The sequence below is a fragment of the Pelophylax lessonae genome (assembly GCF_965119305.1).
Source record: "Pelophylax lessonae genome assembly, chromosome: 2".
Lineage (NCBI taxonomy): Eukaryota > Metazoa > Chordata > Amphibia > Anura > Ranidae > Pelophylax > Pelophylax lessonae.
Genome location: NC_138769.1, coordinates 554,195,406 through 554,222,693, shown reverse-complemented (window position 1 = coordinate 554,222,693; position 27,288 = coordinate 554,195,406). Strand labels below are relative to the sequence as shown.

The following is a 27,288-nucleotide window of genomic DNA, read 5'->3' as shown; positions in this document are numbered from 1 at the left end:
TATTAATTCAATTTAGTTGTTTCTTTTGTTCTTTTACTTTTGTAAATTGATAAAAATAATTAAAATACATATTTTTGAAAGCATTCTTACTATACAGATTTCTTCACACCAGCCTAAAACATTTGCACAGTATTGTACATCAATCTGAGCAACACGATGCCTTAAATGATAACTAGCTCCAAGAACAAAAATGTATAATATTGTAGCTTAGCATTCTCTTGATGTGGTGTCTGCATTAGTTTTTAGGATAATATCATTTTCAGCAAGTACAGAAAATACCTCTTGATTTTGCCAGAAATGTAATCCTTGCATCCTTCTGTGAGTGTAAATGTATCTTTTCTATGTAAACTGATAACCCCAAGAACTGTAATAGGAGATGAACAAAGGCAGACATATTTGAAATGTATTCAAAAAACAACAATATCTCTTCTGCGCTCGAGTGGTATGCGGGAAGGTGAATCTTCTAGGCGGTTTTATGACACAAATGAAGTGTTCTTGCTGCCCCCCTTTAGGACCAAAGGGTATCCAAAAGGCACTACAAGAAAACAACAGTGGCGATTTTGGCTCTGAGGAAGAGGGTCCTCCCTCGAAACGCGTAAGCCACATCAGGTTTGAGGACGCCATCGCGCTATCCAGCAGTAGGGAAGTGTCCTGGAAGCGAGCTGTGCCCATTTCCTATATGCTTGTTCATATGCTACGTTTGTGAGTATATTGTATGCTACCCTTCTTTGATTTTAATAAACTTTTAAGTGGTAATGCACAAGGTCAGTGCGCCCTTCTCTTGTTGTTTTCTCATATTTGAAATGTAGCCTGGGTATCAACCATAGTTCCTTTATTGATATAGTTGAGGAGTAAGCGTAGCCACCAAGGGAAAGGAAATATGTTATTTGCAGGATTACCAGGTGAAAATAAAGTAGAAAAAGACTGATAAAAAGGTAGGTACCTCGTCTAAGGTCTGGTAAGCTGCAATGTACAAAAACATTTGTTTTAGGGCTTTAGATACGCTTTAGGAGAAGCTTTAGTTTGAAAAACATAACTTTAAGTGGTTTGAACTATTCAAATTTTCCAAGAAACTAACAAATAGGGGTTCTGCATATAAAAGTTCTGCCCATCCTCTGGGTTTTACAGTTTCCTCACAGAATCCAAAGACTTCCAGAGAAGTACATTGATTCAGTGTTCTCTGTAAAGCACTAAAGAATAAACATTATCGCTACGTAGATGAGTAAAACAAATTAATAATAATACTGATTTTTTTTCAAGAAGGCTCAAATGCATGTAATTGTGTAATCAGGCCAATGTTGCACTTTGTATAGCTAATATTACTTTTACTTGGGAAGATCAATGTACGGGGGCGGTATTCCTAATGTACAAAACTTTGTTCTTGTAGGTAGAATTCTCATAGGAGCAATAGAGAGCCATATCTGCTGATACAATGTATTTCTTGATTGCCAAAAAGTTTGCTGATGCTTTAATAAAAAAAACACAAGAGCTAACTGGTGAAGCAGAATCTAGTTTTACATTCAGCCTTTTTTGTTTTATTTCTCTTTGAACAAGCATTTTTATTAAATCTGGCACTCCAAAATGCCTTAAAATTTAAGACAGCTTACTATATACTTAGCTCTCTTGGATGATGCATTAGCTATTTTAGCCATTACTGTTTCAGACCTTAATGGGTGTATGGGGTACTGTGCATCTTCTGAAACATCACATTTCCTCTGTTTTCCAAAAATGTCTGCCTTGTCTTTACTAAGTCTCCTTACTGACTCAGAAGTTTCTAGAATGTGTACATTCTCATTTACACATGATTTACAAGGGGTACACAGTGAAAGGAGAAGGAGCACCACCATTAGCTTATCTTTTGGTTACTCTGCTTTCTCCTCGTCCTCCTATCTACACAAAAAGTGCTGCACTATAACAGAAAAAAATAGAAGAAAAATATTTCCACCAGACTGTGAGAATAAACCAAAAATGTGAAATAGACTCCCACATACAAAATGTCTATGCACTATGAGTATACGTACATTTTATTTGCAGTATCTTCCTTGGTATAAGTGCAAAACTGTGGAAAATGCCTTTAAACCATGAATCACACCACCCGCTACCCACCACATGCTACATCAAAAACGCTTGCCGGAAAAATTTGACCCTCTATAACAAAAAAGTAAAATCTTGCAAAGTACTCATCCAGTCAGTTAATGCCAGTTGGTGCAATCATTACTCCCCTCTGGTGAAACAGTCTCATCCGAATTTTACATCTTAAGGAAGAACTTTAATAAAGTTGGAAACCATACAGAAAATTGGCATTGGTGTTGATGATAATTACTGCCAACTACATCCACATCCCATAGTCAACAGTAGTGTCTAAAAAGGAAGAGGGGGTGGAGGATCCCAAGAAGGAGACAAGAGAAACCACCCCCACCCCTCTGAGAAAAAAAGGGGACTTTACCGGATGTAGAATGTGCAGTAAGTGAGCATATCAAGACAACAAATTTATTGTCTTAAAAAACATATAGATTTATTAGATACACCAAGTTAAAAGCCATAAATAAACATCACACATGTAATTACAAATACAGCCATAGGAAAATCAGAACCATCCATGAGTGATGATGGTCTTCTAAATGGTTGGTCAAGAAGTTATGGGTCTGACGAGTTTCGCAGAACTATTACGTTCCGAAGTGCTTCATCAGAGACCCTTGCATTTTAGCCAACACAGAAAATATGAGTTACGAAACCTCCAATGGCTAAGATAGGCAGTGCCATGTACACATAGAGGGGATGCCCAGTGACCACATCCAAAAGAAGACAGCCCCCAGATAGTAGTTTAAGGGTAACCCTCCTGGGGAGTACTGAACTCTGTAGATCTGGGTATACACTAGAGCAGCCCAGGCCTTGTTTGGGACTCACCAACTCAGCAACTGTTGAGTTAGGAACTGTCTCTAAGGTCTTAACCAATAATCAAACAAAATGTGCATGTCCCAGCAGTGGAGAACCGGCCGGAAAAATTTGGCCCTCTATAACAAAACAGTAAAATCTTGCAAAGTATAAATCCAGTCAGTTACCATTTATGGCCACTTATGGCATTATGGCCACTAAATGGAGCAGATGATCATAGGAAATAAACATATTTCAAATATTACAAAGATTATCAATGATGGCTGTGCAAATAATTGGGGGAATTTAAACAGAGAGTATCTGCAGATTGCAGGAACAGGCCACATGGAAGCTGCAACCCTTCTTAGGTTCTACTGAATGCCTACCATGTACAGGAGATAAGGAGCACTGTAGTTGCAGGACTGTTCACACATGGCACGTGTGTGTCTTTTATTTCTTAAAATTTTTACTTACTTTATCTATCACTATACATTACTGTTTTAAACTTTAGACAAGAATGACTGCTGAACATTTTGAAATCGTTTCCAGTTTATTTTTACTTCTTGTAGTAAAAAAACTGTATCAAAGAGCTCAGTAGTTCAAGATAACACTTACATGACAGAGAAGTAACTCACCCCCCTCTATCCCCTCCCCACACACCAGCTCAGAGTTTTCGGTCATAGTTTCCCTTTTTAAAAACAGATTGGCCTATCCCATTTTGATGCATAATAAGCAGTAGTACAATTCCCATCTCCCCATATCTCAGAAGACGTAATTAATTACTTCAGAAGCCAATTATTTCTTCACTGATTTTTTTATATATTTTTTTAGTTATAGTTTACAAAGTTATGTTTTATATGATATCACACAAAAACATTAAAAAAAAACACTCAAAAGATGGTCATTTCCCACCAAACAATAGCATTCTTGCAAATAAAATTTTAGCTGGCCAGTTAAATACATCCTTGAGAAGGACTGGCTACAGTTGTTTTCTGTACTCTTGGACATATACTTCAGGGCCACTCAAAGGGGGGTACCACCAGCCCTCCTGTATGGGGCCTGAGCACCATCAGTTCAAGAAGTGGGCCCAGGTAGCTAACAAGCAGAAGGAAGGGATTCCTGGGCAGAAGGGGGTGATCAATGTGGCAGAAGCGGCATTTACTGGAACCGATTCCCTATATTTCCCACTTGCAACAGCTGAAAGCCAGCTTCTCCTACTCTCCCTCCCATCGATTTTCAGATGCTGCAGGGAGGAACAACAGGGGAACAGATAGTGGTATTTGGTTCCTCGGACCAGTGGGTGGGACTTTGAGGCAATAGGTTGAAAGACAAAAGTAGTATGCGTTTTCGTTTATTATAAAACAATGTTTGTCATAAAACAATATTTAACATGTACGAGACATGAAATATTAAGTGCTTGGATGGGTAAGAGGCCCATCCGTGGTGGTGTACGAAAGAAAAGAAATGTGACACTTGTGAAAGATGGTGACTTTTTAGAGACGCAGATTCCTGCCATCCATGGATGTTTGGATGTTGCAGGATGCGTTTCCATCCGACGCGTTTCGGCTGTGCCTTTTTCAAGGATTTTCACCGTATCTATATGACGATATTTTAGTCTTTATTAGTGTCAAAAAGCGATTTTTAGGCAATTTCATTAGTATAGTCTGAAGTCTTAGCTTACATTGATTTTTTGTGTGCAGTTACTGGATCGGTTATGGAGGTGCCCCCTCTCAGTTTCCCAGGCAACCACAAGATCCCAAAGAAAGGGAGGAATGGCGGTAACGTTTTTGTTCTGAAAGACCAAAAATTGGTGAATGGCATATAGTGTGTATAGGTGTATAGCCCTTTGATTTTACAAGGTTATACTCACAAGGTCCAGATAATGCTGGTTTTCCAGTCGTGAGTGCCCTTGGTTGTATTGGCTGTTCCTGGAATTATATAGGTATTTAATTAACCATGTTTATCCAAATATTAGGAATTTGTAGGGCCGCCAATGCTTGGGTAATAAAATACCTGAGGAGCGTCTTGGTTATCAGATGGTCTCTCTGTGAGAAAAAACACCTGCAGCGCTTCTTGGTTGCCAGCTGTTCTCTCTATCTAGGAGGGACATATACCATTATGACAGGGCTATAAAAATCCCATATGCCTGAATTTTGGTGTAAGGTAATGTAAAATTTTAATTTACCTTACAGTACTGCAAAGGATAATTATTCAGACTGCAGAGCATTTGCCTGTAGTGGATAACCTTTCTCTTGCAAGATGATCTCTTCTGTGGAAAAGACACATCGTGTAGCAGCAAGGAGGAATGGATCCTGTGAAGTGCAAGGCTATATAAAATTCTCGAGAGGCTGTATGTGTTACCTGTGTCCAGCAGAGGGAGTCCTGTCAAAGAGTAGGGGTGGTCCGCCGTCCTCCAGGAGGTGCTTTCACTCCAAGGTCTGGAGATGAATGGCACACTGCAGGGATCCCCGACGCCTTAAATATAGGCCGCGCATGCGCAGTACAGCGCCGCACGGTCCTATCTGTCAGGGCGGAAGTGCTTCACCCGTGTCTGCTGCGCATGCGCCTGGGCTGCTGCGCGGTCAGTGACGAGGGATCTTATCCGTTGCCTGGCAATTAAGGACGCCGCCGACACGGAGGAGGAGGGGCGACCAGGATGCCGTAAGCTGTTGGTGAAACCAACAAGTTTACGACTTAGATGACAACAGCTGGTGTTTGGCCCCGAACGTTGCCCCGCCATGTGGCGGGGCTTTCCGTGCCGGGGGTTGCAATAGGGTGTTGGGGGGGAGCAAGTCCACCGATCGGGTCTGCATTTACAATTTATATTGTTATATCAAAGAACAATCACTTGGCATTGATTATATATGTATATACTGTTTTAACTTTTCATTCTAACAATAACAGGTCTGGTACATTCATTTTTTAAGGAGAATGAAATAAGATGCCTTGAGAAGGGAAATAAACAAGGGGGATGTATGAAAGACTGGGGATTTATATGGGTCTCTGGTGTCAGTATCTAGGGTCTCTCCACTGGTGGAAGGGGAGAGAGAGTGATAGGGGTTATTATATCGATGTATACAGAGCATTTGTATGTAGGGAGGACAATTTGGTCGGGATGGAAAATAGAGGGGCAAGTAGCAAATCCTGTCCAGGTGATGACCGGTGACTGATGAATTTTGAATTAGTCTGTTTTACCGGACACAAAGCCATCAAGGAATGGTTGGAAGCTCTCTGCTTCATTGAGGCCAGGAGGTGTAGTCGCTCTAAGGCGTCTAATCCACCTCATTTCTCTTTGCAATAGAGTTTTGTTCCAGTCGCCCCCCCTCCCTGGAATGTGAAGTCTGTCCAGGGCCATGAATTTTACAGGGGGCATTTTTGATTGGTGCTTATCTCTCACGTGTCTACCAAGTGGGAGATAAAAGTTGCACATTTCCATGGATGCCAGATGTTGGCCAACTCTTTTGCGGAACTCTTGCTTGGTTTTTCCAACATAATATGCACCGCAGTCACACTCCATCAAGTAAACTACTGCTTGTGTTTTGCAGTTGACGAAGTGGGCCGGTGTAAATGATTCCCCATTGGGTAGCAATTTGGTTGTACTTTTGACGATGACTTTGCATTGGGCGCATCCCCCGCATGGATATGTCCCCTTATCTTTGCACGGGTCCTTTTTTGGTCCCTCTTTGAATTCACTGTGAACCAGTGATTGCTGGAAAGAACCGGCTTTCCTGAATGTGATTTTTGGTTTAGCTGGGAGGAGATGTCTAAGGCTTGGGTCAGCGGTAAGGATGTGCCACTTTTGCTGAATGATTTTCCTGATTGAGTCATGCTGATTAGTATATCGCATGATCAATCGATTGGTATTTTCTTGTGGTTGGTCCGTGGGTTTTTTGAACAGGATTTTGTGTCGCTCCATACTGTTAGCTCTGTTGAAGGCTTTTCTTAGACTAGTTTTTGAGTAGCCTCGAGTGATTAGTCGTGCTGTTAATTTATCAGACTCGCTTTTAAAGTCTTTTTGGGTAGTGCAGATTCTCTTTAGCCGTAGGAACTGACTATAAGGAATGGACTGTTTTAGCACCGTAGGGTGGAAGCTGTCCGCATGCAATACGGTGTTGCCAGCGGTCTCTTTTCTATAGAGTGTAGTGTTTATGTTCCCCTTGGAGTCTTTGAAAATCCAGGTGTCCAAAAAACTAATTTTAATAAGGCTGTATTGCATGGTAAAATGCATGTTAAAAGAGTTAATGTTCATGTGATCCAGGCACTCTCGTAGGAGGTCTTCGGGTCCATCCCACAGGATAAAAATGTCGTCTATATATCTCTGCCATAGTGTTATATGGCGAGAGTATATGGAGTTTTTTTCGTCATTGAGGAAGTCCTGCTCCCACACGCCCAGATATATGTTGGCATAGGATGGGGCGCAGCTCGTGCCCATGGCCACGCCACAGATCTGCAAGAAATGTAGGCCATCAAAGCAGAAGTAGTTATGGTGTAGAATAAACTGTAACATGGAAAGAATGAAGTCATTGAATTTTTGATCATGGCGGCTATGTCTCGCCATATAACACTATGGCAGAGATATATAGACGACATTTTTATCCTGTGGGATGGACCCGAAGACCTCCTACGAGAGTGCCTGGATCACATGAACATTAACTCTTTTAACATGCATTTTACCATGCAATACAGCCTTATTAAAATTAGTTTTTTGGACACCTGGATTTTCAAAGACTCCAAGGGGAACATAAACACTACACTCTATAGAAAAGAGACCGCTGGCAACACCGTATTGCATGCGGACAGCTTCCACCCTACGGTGCTAAAACAGTCCATTCCTTATAGTCAGTTCCTACGGCTAAAGAGAATCTGCACTACCCAAAAAGACTTTAAAAGCGAGTCTGATAAATTAACAGCACGACTAATCACTCGAGGCTACTCAAAAACTAGTCTAAGAAAAGCCTTCAACAGAGCTAACAGTATGGAGCGACACAAAATCCTGTTCAAAAAACCCACGGACCAACCACAAGAAAATACCAATCGATTGATCATGCGATATACTAATCAGCATGACTCAATCAGGAAAATCATTCAGCAAAAGTGGCACATCCTTACCGCTGACCCAAGCCTTAGACATCTCCTCCCAGCTAAACCAAAAATCACATTCAGGAAAGCCGGTTCTTTCCAGCAATCACTGGTTCACAGTGAATTCAAAGAGGGACCAAAAAAGGACCCGTGCAAAGATAAGGGGACATATCCATGCGGGGGATGCGCCCAATGCAAAGTCATCGTCAAAAGTACAACCAAATTGCTACCCAATGGGGAATCATTTACACCGGCCCACTTCGTCAACTGCAAAACACAAGCAGTAGTTTACTTGATGGAGTGTGACTGCGGTGCATATTATGTTGGAAAAACCAAGCAAGAGTTCCGCAAAAGAGTTGGCCAACATCTGGCATCCATGGAAATGTGCAACTTTTATCTCCCACTTGGTAGACACGTGAGAGATAAGCACCAATCAAAAATGCCCCCTGTAAAATTCATGGCCCTGGACAGACTTCACATTCCAGGGAGGGGGGGCGACTGGAACAAAACTCTATTGCAAAGAGAAATGAGGTGGATTAGACGCCTTAGAGCGACTACACCTCCTGGCCTCAATGAAGCAGAGAGCTTCCAACCATTCCTTGATGGCTTTGTGTCCGGTAAAACAGACTAATTCAAAATTCATCAGTCACCGGTCATCACCTGGACAGGATTTGCTACTTGCCCCTCTATTTTCCATCCCGACCAAATTGTCCTCCCTACATACAAATGCTCTGTATACATCGATATAATAACCCCTATCACTCTCTCTCCCCTTCCACCAGTGGAGAGACCCTAGATACTGACACCAGAGACCCATATAAATCCCCAGTCTTTCATACATCCCCCTTGTTTATTTCCCTTCTCAAGGCATCTTATTTCATTCTCCTTAAAAAATGAATGTACCAGACCTGTTATTGTTAGAATGAAAAGTTAAAACAGTATATACATATATAATCAATGCCAAGTGATTGTTCTTTGATATAACAATATAAATTGTAAATGCAGACCCGATCGGTGGACTTGCTCCCCCCCAACACCCTATTGCAACCCCCGGCACGGAAAGCCCCGCCACATGGCGGGGCAACGTTCGGGGCCAAACACCAGCTGTTGTCATCTAAGTCGTAAACTTGTTGGTTTCACCAACAGCTTACGGCATCCTGGTCGCCCCTCCTCCTCCGTGTCGGCGGCGTCCTTAATTGCCAGGCAACGGATAAGATCCCTCGTCACTGACCGCGCAGCAGCCCAGGCGCATGCGCAGCAGACACGGGTGAAGCACTTCCGCCCTGACAGATAGGACCGTGCGGCGCTGTACTGCGCATGCGCGGCCTATATTTAAGGCGTCGGGGATCCCTGCAGTGTGCCATTCATCTCCAGACCTTGGAGTGAAAGCACCTCCTGGAGGACGGCGGACCACCCCTACTCTTTGACAGGACTCCCTCTGCTGGACACAGGTAACACATACAGCCTCTCGAGAATTTTATATAGCCTTGCACTTCACAGGATCCATTCCTCCTTGCTGCTACACGATGTGTCTTTTCCACAGAAGAGATCATCTTGCAAGAGAAAGGTTATCCACTACAGGCAAATGCTCTGCAGTCTGAATAATTATCCTTTGCAGTACTGTAAGGTAAATTAAAATTTTACATTACCTTACACCAAAATTCAGGCATATGGGATTTTTATAGCCCTGTCATAATGGTATATGTCCCTCCTAGATAGAGAGAACAGCTGGCAACCAAGAAGCGCTGCAGGTGTTTTTTCTCACAGAGAGACCATCTGATAACCAAGACGCTCCTCAGGTATTTTATTACCCAAGCATTGGCGGCCCTACAAATTCCTAATATTTGGATAAACATGGTTAATTAAATACCTATATAATTCCAGGAACAGCCAATACAACCAAGGGCACTCACGACTGGAAAACCAGCATTATCTGGACCTTGTGAGTATAACCTTGTAAAATCAAAGGGCTATACACCTATACACACTATATGCCATTCACCAATTTTTGGTCTTTCAGAACAAAAACGTTACCGCCATTCCTCCCTTTCTTTGGGATCTTGTGGTTGCCTGGGAAACTGAGAGGGGGCACCTCCATAACCGATCCAGTAACTGCACACAAAAAATCAATGTAAGCTAAGACTTCAGACTATACTAATGAAATTGCCTAAAAATCGCTTTTTGACACTAATAAAGACTAAAATATCGTCATATAGATACGGTGAAAATCCTTGAAAAAGGCACAGCCGAAACGCGTCGGATGGAAACGCATCCTGCAACATCCAAACATCCATGGATGGCAGGAATCTGCGTCTCTAAAAAGTCACCATCTTTCACAAGTGTCACATTTCTTTTCTTTCGTACACCACCACGGATGGGCCTCTTACCCATCCAAGCACTTAATATTTCATGTCTCGTACATGTTAAATATTGTTTTATGACAAACATTGTTTTATAATAAACGAAAACGCATACTACTTTTGTCTTTCAACCTATTGCCTCAAAGTCCCACCCACTGGTCCGAGGAACCAAATACCACTATTTGTTCTAACTAAGGGATGTTGGCACCTATACACTATACAATCCTACTCTAAACTCGGGTTTTCTTGAGCTCAACCCAAATCGCTTTACAACAGGGGAACAGTTCCAGTAAATACAGACAGATCAGCTGTACACAGATGTACAGACACAGCAGCTGTACACACACAGGTGTGCACGTTCCAGTGAGTGGCCCTGCATATACACTGTCTGTGTTTGAAGCCAAAGACCTTCATCAACATGCCTGTCAAATTAGGACCTGTGGCTGATTTGTACAGCTGCTGCATCCCCATAGTGTAACATAGGCTGCCTACACACAGCTCCAACCACAAAAAAATAGAAAAAAATGCTGACTCACTGCACAGGCCACAGCACTCATGTCCTCACTCACACAGAGCATTATTTAGTACTCCAATACAGTTTTATCTTTTAGATTTAGCAAGAATGTTGTAAAAGATGTTGTGTTTGCGTCCTCTAATAGTGATCTTAGTGTATTTTTAGCAAAAATATTGTTTTAATAGTTTTCTTGGATGGGGGAGATTGGGGGGTCCTGTCAGGTAGGCTGTGCAGGACCCCATGATTTCTAACAGCGTCGCTGATACACAGTCATCAAATAAAGCAGAGCCTATTCTGCAACCATCATTTTATCTCTGTACAAGATTGAAGTATTAAATGAATTATGAAACTAAAGGATCAATTTATTGTAACTTTTTTTACAATGTAGGTTGGCTGGCCTTGGAAAAGTATGAAAAACTGAACATTTTTTTAAAATTATTTCCATATTTATACTACAGGTATTAGTATTGCATAACCTTGATAGCCACAAAAAAATTGATACTATTGCTAGTAACTTAAGAATAATTTTTAATAAACACATTTTTTCTTCTTAATTATCGCTCTTCCTACATTGGATATTGGTATTAATATTAAGGGTTTATCAAATATTTAAATCCCTACTCAAATTGGTACTCTTGAATGGCTGGCGGTGGCCATATCAGCTACTGGCAACTGAAGCTGTCAGGTGTTCTCTTCCTGTATTTTGTGCAGCTGCTACCCAGCGTGCACATCCTCATTTCGCACATGCGTGTAATAACACTATGTGAGGCAGCAGATGATGCCTGTTGACTCCTGGGATTGATGACACCGATATTGCCAGAAGTCAATGGGAAAGCCACTGCGATGAGGATCCTGAAGTGGCGGGAATTTTAACTAAAAAAGGTACTAATGCCAAAAATAAAAAACAATTTAAAAATATTTTAGACAGAAGAAATAGCTACTAATAGGGACATGACTGTTAGGTAGGGTGAAGCTCAGCTTTAATAATGGTAAAATTGTACAAACATAAACATTATATTTTACCTCATAACCTTTGAGAGATGGACCGACAAGAACTACCGGCCGCATAGATGGAACAACATCATAGGGTGCGATGTGCTCTGTCTGAAAGGTAACAGAATCTTTTAGCTGAAGAAAAATAGCTGCAATATATTGTACATGAACAGAATTTCGTTAAGTGATTCATGGAATGTCTGCCAGAATCTTGCTATTGCAATTAGTGTTTTATGGTAACAGCCCATAATTAATATTGGTCTGAAAGTAGTCAGTGTTTAAATATTGCAGTGTGTGCCTTGGAAATACGCAGAGCATTAGCTACATTTACCTTATTTCACAGTACATAGAGAAGGCTGGACAGTAGAGCCTGTCAATTAATTAAGAACACAAGAGCAAGCATGCATGTAGCAGTAACCCATACAATAGCAGTAATTTGGCTACCCATTTACAGACCAATCCTCTCAAGAGATTGTACTTAATAAAGCATTATTCATAATTATAGGGCAAAATAAGATTTAACAAAAGAGTAATAATTTTCACATTAGAGACTTAAAAATGCTTGCATTGACTATTATGTTGTAAAATCTCTGCATCGGATTCAGGAGTGTTCCCTTTTCACTGCTCTGCAGGTGTACAAAAGTTATACTCCACCTAAATCAGGTAGCAAATTCGCAGTTGGGCTGTAAGCAATGAAACTATGCATGTTACAATTCAATTGTAGATTCAACTTTAAATCTACGCACAAACAACTATATAGTACAAGCTTGAGCAAAGTATAGTCTCTGGAGAAGGCTTTTTTTGTAATTCTTTATTTAGCAAGTTTCAAAATATAACACAGTACATGAAAGGTGGACTCATCTGACACAGCACAACACTTTCAGGGTATATGAAAAAGGGAAACAAACAAAAGGCATAAAAAGTGCAAACAATGAAGATGAAGGCAAGGGGTAGTTTACATAAAGTTTACAAGACAAGGATAAATAAGGAACTCTTGATGGAAGGGGTTTAGAGTGTGGGAATCATCTGTGGGCTACGATGAGTAGGTGCATTGAGTCAAAGAAAAATGCTGGGATGCAGGGGTATGTCAAGGTAGGCTAGCCTACCTTGACATACCCCTGCATCCCAGAATTTTGTCCCAAAGCAGATAGGAGGAGGGAAAAAAGGGAGGGGAGTAGCAAGAGATGTAGTAGTAGTAGTAGTAGTAGTGGAGGGATAGGGAGAAGGGGAAGAGGGAAAAGGCATAAATATTATGGTTTCCCAGGTGACTCCCTATGGGAGTCCAAGGGGGGGGTCATTGGTTGGCACAGGGGATGGTGATGCCTAAACATGAAGATTGGTGGGAACAGTGAAGGTTGTGTGGATAGGTAGGAAGAGGAGGCAAGTGAAGATTTGAACAAGGGAGGTGGGTTAGGGGAGGAGAGAAAGAAGGCAGGTGGTGGGTTGAGTAAAAGAGGTGAGATGAGGAAGGAAGGATGTAGAAAGTGTGGTGGGGTGTTGAAAGCTGGAGGGGTGGGAAGATGGAGTGAAGAGGGTAAAGTGGTTGTGTGCAAGGAGCTAAATAGAGGTTGGCTTACTATAGCTTTCAGATATTTACACCTAATTATTATAACTTACATTGGGGGTGCATGAGATGTACATGTATGTGTGAATCTGAAGTGGGTGTCTGGGTGAAGTGAATCTGAAAAGTATGTGTGAAGCTAAGTGGGTGTCTTGGAATAGTGAGAAGGAGTGCAGGTAAGATATAAAGATATAATAAGTGTGTTTTCACTAAGGGATAACTAAAGGGCACTATACAACATGGGTTAACCCAACAACATAGTAACAGAACGAACAAGAACAATTACTAACTGCTTCACCTTGGAAGGTGAATGGTCAATAAAAAACTTCTTAGATTATAACCTTGAATAGTTAGTGTGAGTAGAGTGACATACAGTAAAGTAGAGAGAAGCGCTTCATGAGGTCAATGAAAACACAATTTAATGGTTGTCGCTCAGAGAGTCAATATAAGGTAACCAAAATTTAACACATAATCTCAGGTGGTGAGACTAAGGGATTACAAAAACTTGCTGGAATCTGGTCTTTACTGCAGTTGCAGAACATGAGGCATCGTTCAGAGACCTCAAATCTCTATTTGGAGAGACACACATTTTAAATCATAGAGATGCAACGGAAAAGTTCAGCACTTTAGTGATTTTGGATAAGTGAGTATCCAAATCATGGTCAATGTTTTGGGAGAAGCAAAAAGGTAGGTGCATAGAGAGAGGGTGGGTGGATTAGGCCTGTCTGGCAGTCCCTGTGGTTATGGGCAAGTAATGCTAGTGCCAATCCCGTATTAAGGTCCCCTAAAGCAGTGCAATACATGAACTCAGATATCAGAATACCAGATAGAGCAGTGTGGAGAGCATTACATACATATAAGACAACTCCCTATCAAATAGGCACTGTCTTCTCGTGTTTTCCACTACGGCTTAAAGTCTCAGCTCATCTGTATAGAAAATGCTGGTGCTGAGCTCATGTCAGAAGTGTCTTTACAGCACTATAGCATAAAAAAACCAAACAATACCGCGCTAATAGCTTAAACCAAGAGTCATAGGAGAGCGGCCAGCACAGCAGAAGACAGTCTGTATACATAATTTTAACAAATTGTGCGGCGCTAGTCTATCCTAGATAGCTCTAGTGATTAAAAAGAAATGTGTATAAAAAGTAATGAATGATTGATAATAAATATCAATATCTAAACAACAAAACCATAGTATAACCTTAAAAGTAATGAAGCATAATACATGTGATGCAATAAGCTACAGGTTTGTACAATGGTACATAATAAATGTATCCTGACATTATATGGGCGATGAAGAAAAAAAGGTTCCACAAATAACAAAGTCCAAACTGATGTGAAAACGTGAATCTTCAATAAGTGATCCAAGTGAATGTTGAATAACACTGTGAATAAATGAACCACCACCAACATCAAGGAGGCTTACCGGAAAAAATAGACCCAGTTTGACATACGCCTATTGGGTCAACAGAAGCAGTGATGTATATACTAACCACCGAGTCACAATGGGGCATGGATAGAGTCTTCTCCAGTTAGGCTCAATCAATGAGTATCCAGGGGAAAAAGACAAAAGACCTCCACATAGTGTAAAACCATACAATAAGGGCAATGACAATACAATAAGGGCAATGGCACTAATGGAGCTCGACCCATTGCGTTCCATGTGGTCTACAGAAAATTTTACTGAAAGTGCTTTTTTATCTACTCAATTATAAGTGTTCTTAATCTTTAATAAACCCCTTATTGTATGGTTTTACACTATGTCGAGGTCCTTTGTCTTTTTCCTCTGGATACTCATTGATTGAGCCTAACTGGAGAAGACTCTATCCATGCCTCATTGTGACTCCTTGGTCCCCTTACTGAGCTGTTTCCATTGATGGCGGAAGTGGAACATTCAGGTGTGCGGAAAGCAGAGTGGAAAGCAATGTGAAAGATTTCAACTTCTGTCACTTTGACCACTAACAACATACATGATACAGGCAGGTAGGCAGTGGCATAAGAAGATAAGCTTGGTACAAATGTTGTACAGAACTATTAAGAAAAAGGAAATCTTCCATATGTAATAAACAAATGTGGCTGCCCCATATAAAAATGCAAACTTTACACAGAAACATAATTTTTAAAACATTAACATACATTTGATGAGATGATTTACATTAAGCTGATCTTTCACATGTATATCTAAAAACATTTAAAAGGCTATAGTTCCCCTCTAAGAGAATTAACACATCTGGAATTGTTTGACTTCCTGCCCATCTGTCTTTTTCCATAAAACAGAGGACCTACCTGGCAATGCAACTCCAGCGGATATTAATATCAAGCTCATTGAAGGCAAAGTCCTCAATTAAAAATAAAACAGCCTACAGCAATCAATCGGCAACCACTGAGCAGACTGCACTGAGCTAAAATCTATTTGGCTGCTATAGAATGCTGCACTTTGCTGAATAGATGCAAAATGGTAACAAGGAAAGTTGTCACGTATTTACCAAGGTTTCCCCAAAAAAGTGTGTATGTCCCCACAGCAACAATGGGGTTGATACTAAAACTAGAGAATGCAAAATCTGCTGCAGCTCTGCATAGAAACCAATCAGCGTCCAGGTTTTATTGTCAAAGCCAAATTGAACAAGCTGAAGTTATAAGTTGATCGGCTACCATGCACAGCTGCACAAGATTTTGTATTCTCCAGTTTTAGTAAATCAACCCCAATGTGCCAATGACAATAATTATTTTGCAGTTTAGTTTTGAATGTGAGTAACTATTCCTATAAGTGAGCCTGTCCCGATTCTGAATAAAAGCAGACTAGCCAGTTATGGAATGACACTGTCTATCCATATTTTACTAATAATGTAAAAGTGGATAACTAGGGTCCTCATCCCACTACAGATGTAGTGATTATTCTAAAAACATCTGTTCGTTTTATGTTCTCTCTTCGGAATGAGCTTACCTGTTTTTGCTTCTGTTTGGCTTATGGGAGAAAGAAAGCATTGATACAAAGAATGCATTAGTGACAACAGTTGAAAGACAAACACTGAAAAGCAAATTTAATTAGACTTTGAATCTGAGACCTTTTTGTATCCACGTTTAACAACTAGACAACAGATTTGTCAGTCACTCGTAAACATGAACTAAAAAACTGTCTTAAACATTGGCTACCAATGATCTGTAGTATATAGCTGGGTAACGTGGGTTGAAAAGATGCAGGGTGCAAAAGTTGAAACCTACACAACATGTCCCATGACCACCTTTAGCCTTATGAAATAAACTGTATGAAGATTGATGAAGACAGGTAGAGTGCATTTACCGATATCAGCCAATCGTCATCTTTAATTGTTCTATTCTATTATTCTAATTGCTCTAAACTACTGGAAAAAGCACAATCTATATGGTTGACAATAAATACAAGGTGTTCTCTGAGTGTGAGTGACCTGCAGAGTGAGTGACCCCCTTCATGATCACTATGCAGCAGGGCAGCTGCCTAGCATGGGACCCAGAAGATAGTGAGGATAGTGAGAATAATTGTAGTAGTAGCGGCTACCATAGTTATTTTCCACTTCTACAAAGATAAGCTAGGTATGGAATATGTACTGTATACTTATTTTAGTTCAAGCTGAACCAATGTAACTATGCAAAAAAAATACACAAAAAACTCAGTGTTAATCGTTCTATTTGGGTCCTAAAAACTGGAGACTTTGTAGAGCTTTGGGTGGGACAGTCTTTATTCCTAGATTCATATCTTACCTGGTAACCAGGCCTCATTATTAGTCTCAGCTGTCTACAGGCCTTTATATACAGTATGTGACCTAATTGATGCTCAGGGATTTCTCTCTTTCTCTCTCCACTGTGGTAGCCTGCTGCTTAGTGAAAATGCTGAGAATGCTGACAAAACACTAAAACAGTGCTGTTTAGTACTCCCCCTCTGGAGGAGGACTGCATGTGATTGATGTTTCTGCCTGCTTTTTTGCTTTTGTTGTGAAGCTATCTTTTTCAGACCTTGGGACTGGTTCATAAGGTTCTTAATTTTTGGCATATCTGGATTAAAAAAATAATTTATAAAAGTGCTGCCTGTTTATGTTGGGAACCCTCTAGGGGGCACCCTGTTAGTCAATAACTGACACGAGTTTAGTACATGGCTCAGACACAAATCACAAAAAATCCTGCGCTAAGCTGAAAAACAAAATGTGAATGTGCAAAATAGTGATTGTGAAAGCAACTGGAAACGCTTGATCAATAGCAAATCCACAACATATAAAAACAAAATTAGTGCAGCGCTAACAAATATGGTGTAACCCATACAGTGTATATAATGGATAGAATACACATAAATCAAATGATGGAAATTGGTGTAACCAAAGCAGTATAGATAATAATTTAAATAAATAAAACATATATCAAAAAGTCCATAAGTGATCCAGTAAAAGTGCACAAGTCCCAGAAAGGTGATGTCAGAGCGGGAGGCTTGAATCCCAAGATAAGGTAGGAATACACCCGTGATAATACAATCAAAGTGGCAGCTTACCAGAAGCTAAGGCCTCCAACTTAATGGAACGGCCACACACGCTTAGATGTAGGACCAAGTGTATCGCATCATTCAGGGACCAGGAAGTCAAGTATGCTCTCTGCACCATATAAGACTTAGGACTCCAAAGATGTTATCACATGTGTATGAAGGGAAATGAAAGGCACATAGCGTAATCCCATTTAAAACACATAAGACTTTTATTTACAAGTTGCACTTACAATGAGCCGACTTGGATCAGGCGCATCAAAAGACAAGGCAGACAGCGGCGTCCCGCGTGTGTAGAACAAAAGTCGGCGTCTAGGGGGCGTGACAGCTGTGCATCCGATCCCGCCCAACTGGTTTTGTCATACGTGATGTCGTCCGGGGCATGGTTCAGCTTCTGGTAAGCTGCCACTCGGGCGGTATCGGATGAACAGCTGTCACGCCCCCTAGACGCCGACTTTTGTTCTACACTCGCGGGACGCCGCGGTCTGCCTTGTCTTTTGATGCGCCTGATCCAAGTCGGCTCATTGTAAGTGCAACTTGTAAATAAAAGTCTTATGTGTTTTAAATGGGATTACGCTATGTGCCTTTCATTTCCCTTCATACACATGTGATAACATTTTTGGAGTGCTAAGTCTTATATGGTGCAGAGAGCATACTTGGCTTCCTGGTCTCTGAATGATGCGATACACTTGGTCCTACATCTAAGCCTGTGTGGCCGTTCCATTAAGTTGGAGGCCTTAGCTTCTGGTAAGCTGCCACTTTGATTGTATTATCACGGGTGTATTCCTACCTTATCTTGGGATTCAAGCCTCCCGCTCTGACATCACCTTTCTGGGACTTGTGCACTTTTACTGGATCACTTATGGACTTTTTGATATATGTTTTACTTATTTAAATTATTATCTATACTGCTTTGGTTACACCAATTTTCATCATTTGATTTATGTGTATTCTATCCATTATATACACTGTATGGGTTACACCATATTTGTTAGTGGCTCAGACAAGCAGATGTTTTGCTATGGGCTTGCTGTGCAAAGCCCTCCTGCACTGTGTTTGTTTGCTGACTTGCTGAAACAAAGTGCAGGAGAAACCTGCTTCGACTGTTCCCAGGATTCGCTGTCACATGCATGGTTTACCACTGCCAATACCACTTAAGCCTTCATCCCCTTTAAATATACAGGTGCATCTCATACAATTAGAATATCATCAATAAGTTTCAGCTCACATGCATTGTTGGGTCTGGTGTCTCTTATCTTCCACTTGACAATGCCCCACGGATTCTCTATGGAGTTTAGGTCAAGCGAGTTTGCTGGCCAATCAAGCACAGTGATACAATGATTATTAAACCAGGTATTGGTAATTTTCACAGTGTGGGCAGGTGGCAGTTCCTGCTGGAAAACAAATTCAGCATCTCCATGAAGCTGGTCAACAGAGGGAAGCATGAAGTGCTTTAGAATTTCCTGGTAGAGGGCTGCACTGACTTTGGGCTTGATAAAACACAGCGGACCAACACCAGTTGACATGGATCCCCAAATCATCACGGACTGTGGAAGATTTTGCATTTCATTTGAAAATCAAGTATCCAGAGTTTGGAGGAAGTGTGGAAAGGCACAGAATCCAAGTTGCATAAGGTGCAGTATGAATTGTCCACAGTTCGTGATGATTTGGAGAACCATGTCATTAGCTAGTGTTGGTCCACTGTGTTTAATCAAGTCCAAAGTCAACGCAGCCCTCTACCTGGAAATTCTAGAGCATGCTTCCCTCTGCTGACAAGCTTTATGGAGATGCGGATTTAATTTTAGAGCAGGACTTGGCACCTGCCTCCACTGCCAACCAATACATGGTTTAATGATCATGGTATCACCGTGCTTGATTGGCTGGCAAACTCGCCTGACCTAAACCCCATAGAGAATCTGTGAGGTATTGTCAAGAGAAAGATGAGAGACACAAGACCCAACAATGCATACGAGCTGAAAGCAACTATAAAAGCAACCTGGGCTTTCATAACACCTCAGCAGTGCCAGAGGCGGATCGCTTCCATGCCACGCCGCATTGATTTATGCAAAACGAGCCCCGACCAAGTATTGGGTGCATGCTTTACTGTACATGGACATACTTTTTAGTAAGCCAACATTTCTGTATTAAATCCTTTTTTTTATTGGCCTTATGTAATATTCTAATTTTCTGAGATACTAAATTTGGGGTTTTCACTAGCTGTAATCATCAAAATTAAAAGAAAGAAATGCTTGAAATATATCACTCTGTGTATAACGCAACTATATAAAATATATGAGTTTTACTTTTTGAATTGAATTACTGAAATAAATTAACTTTTTGATGATATTCTAATTTTATTAGATGCACCTGTAAATATTTATATAAAATACAATAAATAGATAAACTCTTTAAGTGTTTTGTATTCTCCCTCATCAGTGCCATCTTAAGAGCATTATTGGCCCCCGGGCAATGTAGCGCACTGGGGCCCCGCCTACACAATCACTCATGAAAATAAAAATGCAAATTATCGATAAGGCGATATTTATTGGTAAAACAGTGCCAGGCTAATGGCAGCTTCCAAGTTGGGCGGCTGGGTCCGGTGAACACACACAGGGACGGGAGTCAGACTCGACTGTCCTGTGTGCGCCTGTTCCCGTGTAGGCGGACAGGCATTCCTGCAGTTGGGGGCCCCCCCTCCACAGCCCAAGTGGCCTGACAGCAGCGCAGAGCAGACAGGAGCTTGCCACCTGCTAAGTTCGGCAGCGGGATGCACACGGGAACCTGGACTAATGCTTGGCTGGGGCTGGGCAACTGCCCAGCGTGCCCATTCGGTAAGATGGCCCCGTCCCTCATACACTTTAAGATTGTTAGCTCTTCCATCTCCTGTACCTCTCCCTTAAACACTAATAGATTGTAAGCTCTTCCATCTCCCCTTATATACTAATAGAGTGTATACTTTTCTGAAATGCCAGCTCAACTGCTTCCTTCCCACTCTTTCTCTATTTATTACAGGGATCCAATCTTATGCCTTTATAAGGCCTTAAATAGTTCACAAATTTCTGCAAGGTAAAATCTGTGTGACTATAGGCTTATAGTCGTTTTATACCATTGGTACTAATAATGTGTAATGTCAAGATTCTTGCCACTGCATAATATAATCAATGCTATAAATGATCTAAAAGCTGATATAATTGGTAACTGTAAGTCTAATCTACTTGCCAGATTACCAATTCTGCTCTGCTTTAGCGATGGCAAGTTGAGGCTTCTAGTGTCCTGCCTGCTAGTAGCAGCACTAAATGGTCAGAGAAAGGCTGGGAACCTTGGCAAAAGAGCTGGCCCTGCATTTTCCAGATGCTTCAACAAACAGGTATCATAGAAATAAATTTCTGATACATAATTATCAGATGTATAACAGTATGAGTCATATTATCATGGCATATGCTTTGGTATCATATTTTGTCAGATGGTCAAGATGTACGGCAAAGTGTGCGTTTCATTGTTTTTGCTTTTATATTGAAAATGATATGTACTGAAAGTTAGAGTCAAAGTGATATTCTTCTACGTCTAAAACTGGAAGAGATAAAAAGACAGCTATAGGTAAACTGAAATATCACTTTTGGGTGAAGTGATCCTTTAAAAAAAGGTAACATTTACTGGCCACACAGAAGCAGAAGCTTATACTGCCGGATGTTAGAGAATTTAATCCTTACAATGTTGTCTTGACTCATCCAGCTCAGATATGACAGCAGGGTGACGGAGAATAGCAGGATTATTCTCACAAAACCAACAAATGTCTGGCACGCGTTCAAGATGCTAATTAAGTTGGATATTTCATAGTGATTATTTTAATACAAAACTACCATAATCCAGATAATTTCAGGAGGCGTTTAGTCTGGAACTGCACTGAGCTTCATTACATGTGATGTCTAGTGTCTGCTGTGATCTAAGCCTGCCACAAGACATTAGACCACAGTTGAACCACCTACCAGGGTTATCTATTTCTGCCTTAAAGTTGATTTCCACCTTCAAAGTCCCTTTAAATAGTGCATTTGGGCCACGCTGGCCTAAACAAACTATTTACCGCACTAACAGGTGCACTTGCTGGGCGCCTTGAATAAACTGTATGTACCCTTCTCTACACACACTACACAGCGTTGTGTTACGGTGTAACGTTAGAAAACCCTACCTTGTGAGAATTCCATACCCTCGTCACTTCCTGTTTACATACATCATTGAACAGCTGAGCAGCATAGCAGTGCGCATGCCCACACCCCCGGAAGGTAGGGAATTCTCACGGGGTAGTGTTATGTAACGTTACACCGGATCAGCTGTTAGATCAAAACATCTCTGGTGCAACATAAAATCATCTCCGCTCATACCCCTGTCTTTTCCCTGATCTCGGCTACAAAATGTAAAAGCGGCAGGTGTATGAAAATATAAATCGCGGAGATCTCGGCTCCGTGATTTATATTTTCATAGACCCGCCGATGCTTTTACATTTAGTAGCCGAGATCAGGGAAGTGACAGGGGTATGAGCCAAGATGATTTCATGTTGCAGCGGCAACAGCTGATGCAGTGTAACCTTACAAAACACTACCCGTGAAAATTCCCTACCCTCCCCCGTGACAATTCCCTACCCTCCGGAGCTCTGAGCATGCGCACTAGTAAGCTGCTCAGCTGTTCAATGACATAGGTGCACCGGAAGTGACGTGGGTAGGGAATTTTAATGGGTATGGTTTTTTCACGGAACACCGGCAGTGGGATGAAAACTTCCTGCCTCACTCTGGGAACAAAATAGAGTTTTTCAGAGGAAGCTTTGTATTCTATGAATGAACGACCCTTGCGTTTGTTCCTGCCTGTAATCACTCCACATGCTTAAAGCTGGTTACCTGCAGTTGCTTGTAAGTGTTTTTAACCATTTTAAATAAATTGTGAAGCAGTTACACTATGTGTGTGCACTCTGGCTTGTTTCTGCATATCGGTGTCTTGCCAGGAGTTAAAGCCATCATTGTCCAAGAGTACACAGATACAGCCTGATTGAACATTCCTCACAACTGGATTTCATTCTTTCTTGAGGATCATATGGCCTGTTTGACCCACTTACTGTAAGGTACCTAGGTCCATACGTTCTGGTGACCGCATTTACATTCATTGGTGGTGTTGGGTTCCATCTCACTGACGATTTTTGAAATCATACCACTTTGGCTTCTTATCTGGTTTTCTAGTTTCTTTCACATGTTCTACAATAATATGGACTCACTGATTGATTCACTTGTATTTTGACAATAATATGGACTAAGTGATTGATTTATATTTTCACATTTCTATGCATAATTTATTGTATGTATATTAATTTAGCGCTGCACAATTTTTTATTTAATTCTATGCACAATTCTGTATGTCAATTGTAGTGCTGGCAGCTTGTATTTTATTGTACAGATAGTGCAATGTTTTCTTATTCATTTTTTATTCAAATGTGCATGTATTACAAAGATGTATGGAATATACCAAGAAAAACACCTTAGGTTGAAATGCAAGTCAACCTGATATAAATCTTTTATTTTTGTAGTTAGTAAAGGACTAAGCAGAATAACATCACGTCAAAATGGCCTGGTGGCTAATAAATAGTCCAATATATGAAATAAAGTACCACTATTTTATTACAGTGTTAGGCATGTATAGGCATTAATGTTTTTGAGTGTGGAAACACCCCTTCTCTTTGCCTTTTAAAGTATAGCGTAGCTTCTGTGAGCAGATACTGTAACTTCAGCTATTGTGGTTTTACCTTAATGTAATATTTTGTGATTTTCAATATTACACATTTTTGTTTTTGTATTAAAGTGATTATAAAGATCCTCTTCTTCAGCAAGCGCTCCCAAGGGAATCTGCTTCCTATGAGGACACTTGTGTGTGGCTTGATCCCAAGCCGCGCTGCCTTGTCACGGGATTTGACTGACAGCAGCAGAAGCCGATGCTCTTGGACACGAGATCAGGCTCAGGTAAGCATCTAGTGGGGCCAGTGTTGGGGGTAACTAGTTACAAAGTAACTGATTACAGTAACTACATTACTTTTTTTGGTAACTAAGTAAAGTAACTAGTTACAATACTAATATTGGTAACTACACTACTTTACTAGGCTATAGGAGGTAACTACACTACTTTACTAGGCTATAGGAACGCGCTTTCCTGCTTTACCTAAGCCGTGCGATACAATCGTTATTTCGAAGAATAGAGAGGGATGAAGTTTATGACTTTTTGTGGCACTTTATGTTTTATTCTGTTTTTTCAGGTTTTGTTCTCATGTTTCCCAAAGCCCGTGTTTATACAATAAACTCTATGCAGAAAGAGTGCCATGTATCTTCTTCTACACAGTCAATTAAGAAAGAGGAAAGTAAAGTAATAAGTAGTGAAGTTACTTTTCAAATGCAGTAACTAGTAAAGTAATCTCGTTACAATTTACAGAAGTAACTAGTAACTAGTTACATTTTTTGAGTAACTACCCCAACACTGAGTGGGGCTGGGGGGGATCCTGGTCACAGAACATTTTTTGCCTTAAAGTGGTAGTAAAGTTATTTTTTTACCTGTACAGTGAATATCTTCTAAACATGCACAAGATATTCACACTGCATGCAGTCATTGACATCACTGGTGCATGCACTCTGAAGAGGCGGCATACCTGTGTCATGCCGCGCACATGCCGTGCCTTGGCCATGACTCGAACCCGGAAGGAAGGCCAGGTGAAAATTAAAGTCCTTTCAGCGGTGACAGAGCTTTGCTGAAGGGTTTCGTTCTGAGCTAAGTATTTCATATTGTGCTAGTATGAGATGCATACCAGCACATTATGCCATTGTCTTGCAGGACTTTTTTAATTTTATTATTTAAATTTAAACAAATGTGTGGTTTACTACAGCTTTAATGCAGAGAATGCATTAGGGTAAGAAAAATCTTAAAGCGGAGTTCCACCCTGGGACTACTTTTTTTAATAAAAATACCCCCGGGACAGTCAGGGCTAGTACATTCCACAATGGCTAGCCTCTGATCTGTCCCGGGTTGCACTTACCTTTTAGGAGAAATACTTACCTTGAAAAAGTATTGTCCAGCGCTGCCATCTCAGGTGTGGGCAGCTTGAAGCCAGCGCGATCCTCTTCTGCGTCCTCTTCCGTCTTCTTCGTTTCCACGATGCACTGCACCGGCCCCGGCGTCACGTCCGGTGAGCGCGCGTCATCCCTCCATGCATGCCCAGAAGCTGTTTAGAAGGGAATGACGCGCGCGCACCGGAACTGACGTCGGGGCCGGTGCAGGCGCATTGATTCCTGGGAGCGATGACGTTCAGCTCCCAGGAATCATTGCAAAGCCAGGAAGTGACGACGGGCCGTGGCCGCCGAGGGGAGGAAGAAGGAAGTAAGGTAAGTCTATTTTCTTCTATACGAGGTAAGTAAAAAAAAAATAAATATTGCGATTATCCATTTGTTTTTCAGGTGACCCGGAGCGAGAAGATGGAGGTAAGTATAAATTTAGGGTGGAACTCCACTTTAAGGCTAAGTTCACATGTAGGCGTTTTGGGGCATTTTTGGGGAGTTTTTCTTTTTTTTTTTTTAAATAATCTTTATTTAACAAATTCAAAACAACATACAGAAATATAAAATAGCAAAGAAGTGCATAAGTGCATGTAGGAGAGAAAAAATACAGAAAAGGCACAATCGGCATTATGTTCAGTCCGGACATCATTAGTGAAACAAAAAAAAAGTCCATAGGGGTCAATTAATCAGTCATTGTGAAAGCGTGTGCCAATATCGGCCAAACAGCAAATACAATTATGGACCCCCAGGATGCGCTGTGTCTGTCAGTGCCGCCCAAAAAAAAAGGGATCCCCGCAGAGGAGGCCGGAGGGCCCGACAGACACCACACACAGTTCCAGCTTCTGTACACATTAACGTCCGTGTTACAGTTTATACAGCCGCAGAATCGACTACTGGCCTCAGAGAGACAAGAAAAAAAAAAAGGGAAAAAAAAGGGGGGGGGGAGAGATAGTATAGGGGAAAAGACAAACATGAAGGATAAAACAGGTAGGGAAAGGGAGGTCTGGGCAGGGGGCGCGGGCCCCAGGCTGGAGAAGACCAGGCAGTCCTAGAGTTCAGCCGCTAATATTAGGAGTGTGTTCATCCGAGATCTCATCAGAGTAATACATCCACCCCGTCCAAGTGTCCTTAAAGCGTTCCTCCCTACCCTGTGACGTGAGAACACGTCTTTCGGCTTCCATCACTAGGTTGACCTCCTTTTTCCATTCAGAGAGCGTGGGGCAGGCGGAACTCCGCCAATGCCTCGGTATGAGGCACTTGGCGGCGTTCAGCAGGAAAGGAACTATACTACGTTTGTAGCGTTTGATCGAGGAGTGTGTATCATGGAACAGGTATTGAAGGGGAGCACGGGAAGGAGGGGTGAGCGACAGCTTGGATACCCAAAGATGTACACCGTCCCAGAAGGGCTGCAGTAGGGGACACTCCCACCAAATGTGGAGGAAAGTGCCCACCTGACCGCAGCCCCTCCAACAATGGGGGTCCGAGCCCGGAAATATCCGAGCCAACTTGGCAGGGGTCCTGTACCATCGGGCCACAAATTTATAGGCCGACTCCTGTATCCTGGTGCTAATAGAGGAGACATGGGTCAAACGCAGAATGCGAGAGAGTTGTGGAGGGGAAAATTCCACCCCCAGCTCTCTCTCCCATTCCTTCATGAAATAGGGAGGCGAGGAGGAGACCCCGCTCAATAACAATTTGTACATGTGCGACAGTAGGTGGCGGGACTCCGGAGGGTCGACAAACCACTTCTCGAAGTCCGAGAGGCCAGTTATCGGGCGTGGAGCAGTTGGGAGTGTGACGAAAAAGTCAGTCAGTTGCCTATAGCGCCAGTCAGACATCGGAAAGTCGCCGAAGCGATCGCGCAAAGTCGCAAGGGGCAGCAAAGTGCCTGCCGGGGCAAATTTCCCGCAGTACAGTTTGCCATCAGCGTTCCAAGAGCGAAAAAAGTGTACATCCTCCCCCGGGGGGAACCAGGGAAATCCCCCCAGGGGAGCCAAAGGGGACACGCCGGAAGACATGGCGCCAGACGCATTAAGGCCATCCCAGATGCGGAGTGTGGCCACAGTCAGGGGTGACGTCCAGGCCGACAGTCCACGATCGCCCGAAGGAATCCACGGGGCACCCGCAAGATTCCGGCCCGCCAGCGTTTTCTCCAAGGGGACCCAAGGTTTAGACTGACCGTCGTGCGCCCAATTCAGCATACGAACTAATGCCATAGCTTTATAGTACAATGTAACATCCGGAAGCCCGACGCCACCGTCGGCTTTCGTCCGCCTGAGGACAGCATAGGCCAGGCTGGGGCTCCCCTCCCTCCAGACGAATTT

The 27,288-nt window shown here is 41.8% G+C and overlaps 1 protein-coding gene across 4 annotated transcripts in view; it reads right to left on the bottom strand.

Moving 5' to 3' along the window:
* CACNB3 (calcium voltage-gated channel auxiliary subunit beta 3) overlaps window positions 1-27,288 on the bottom strand; it is a 399,535-nt gene that overhangs the window by 26,764 nt on the left and 345,483 nt on the right. For all 4 annotated transcript variants that reach the window (XM_082245623.1, XM_082245624.1, XM_082245622.1 and 1 more), the window contains 2 exons: window positions 16,326-16,345; window positions 11,851-11,931 (listed from right to left, as the gene is read on the bottom strand). In XM_082245623.1, the coding sequence (XP_082101749.1) occupies window positions 11,851-11,931; window positions 16,326-16,345 (101 nt within the window). The remainder of the gene's footprint in view (window positions 1-11,850; window positions 11,932-16,325; window positions 16,346-27,288) is intronic.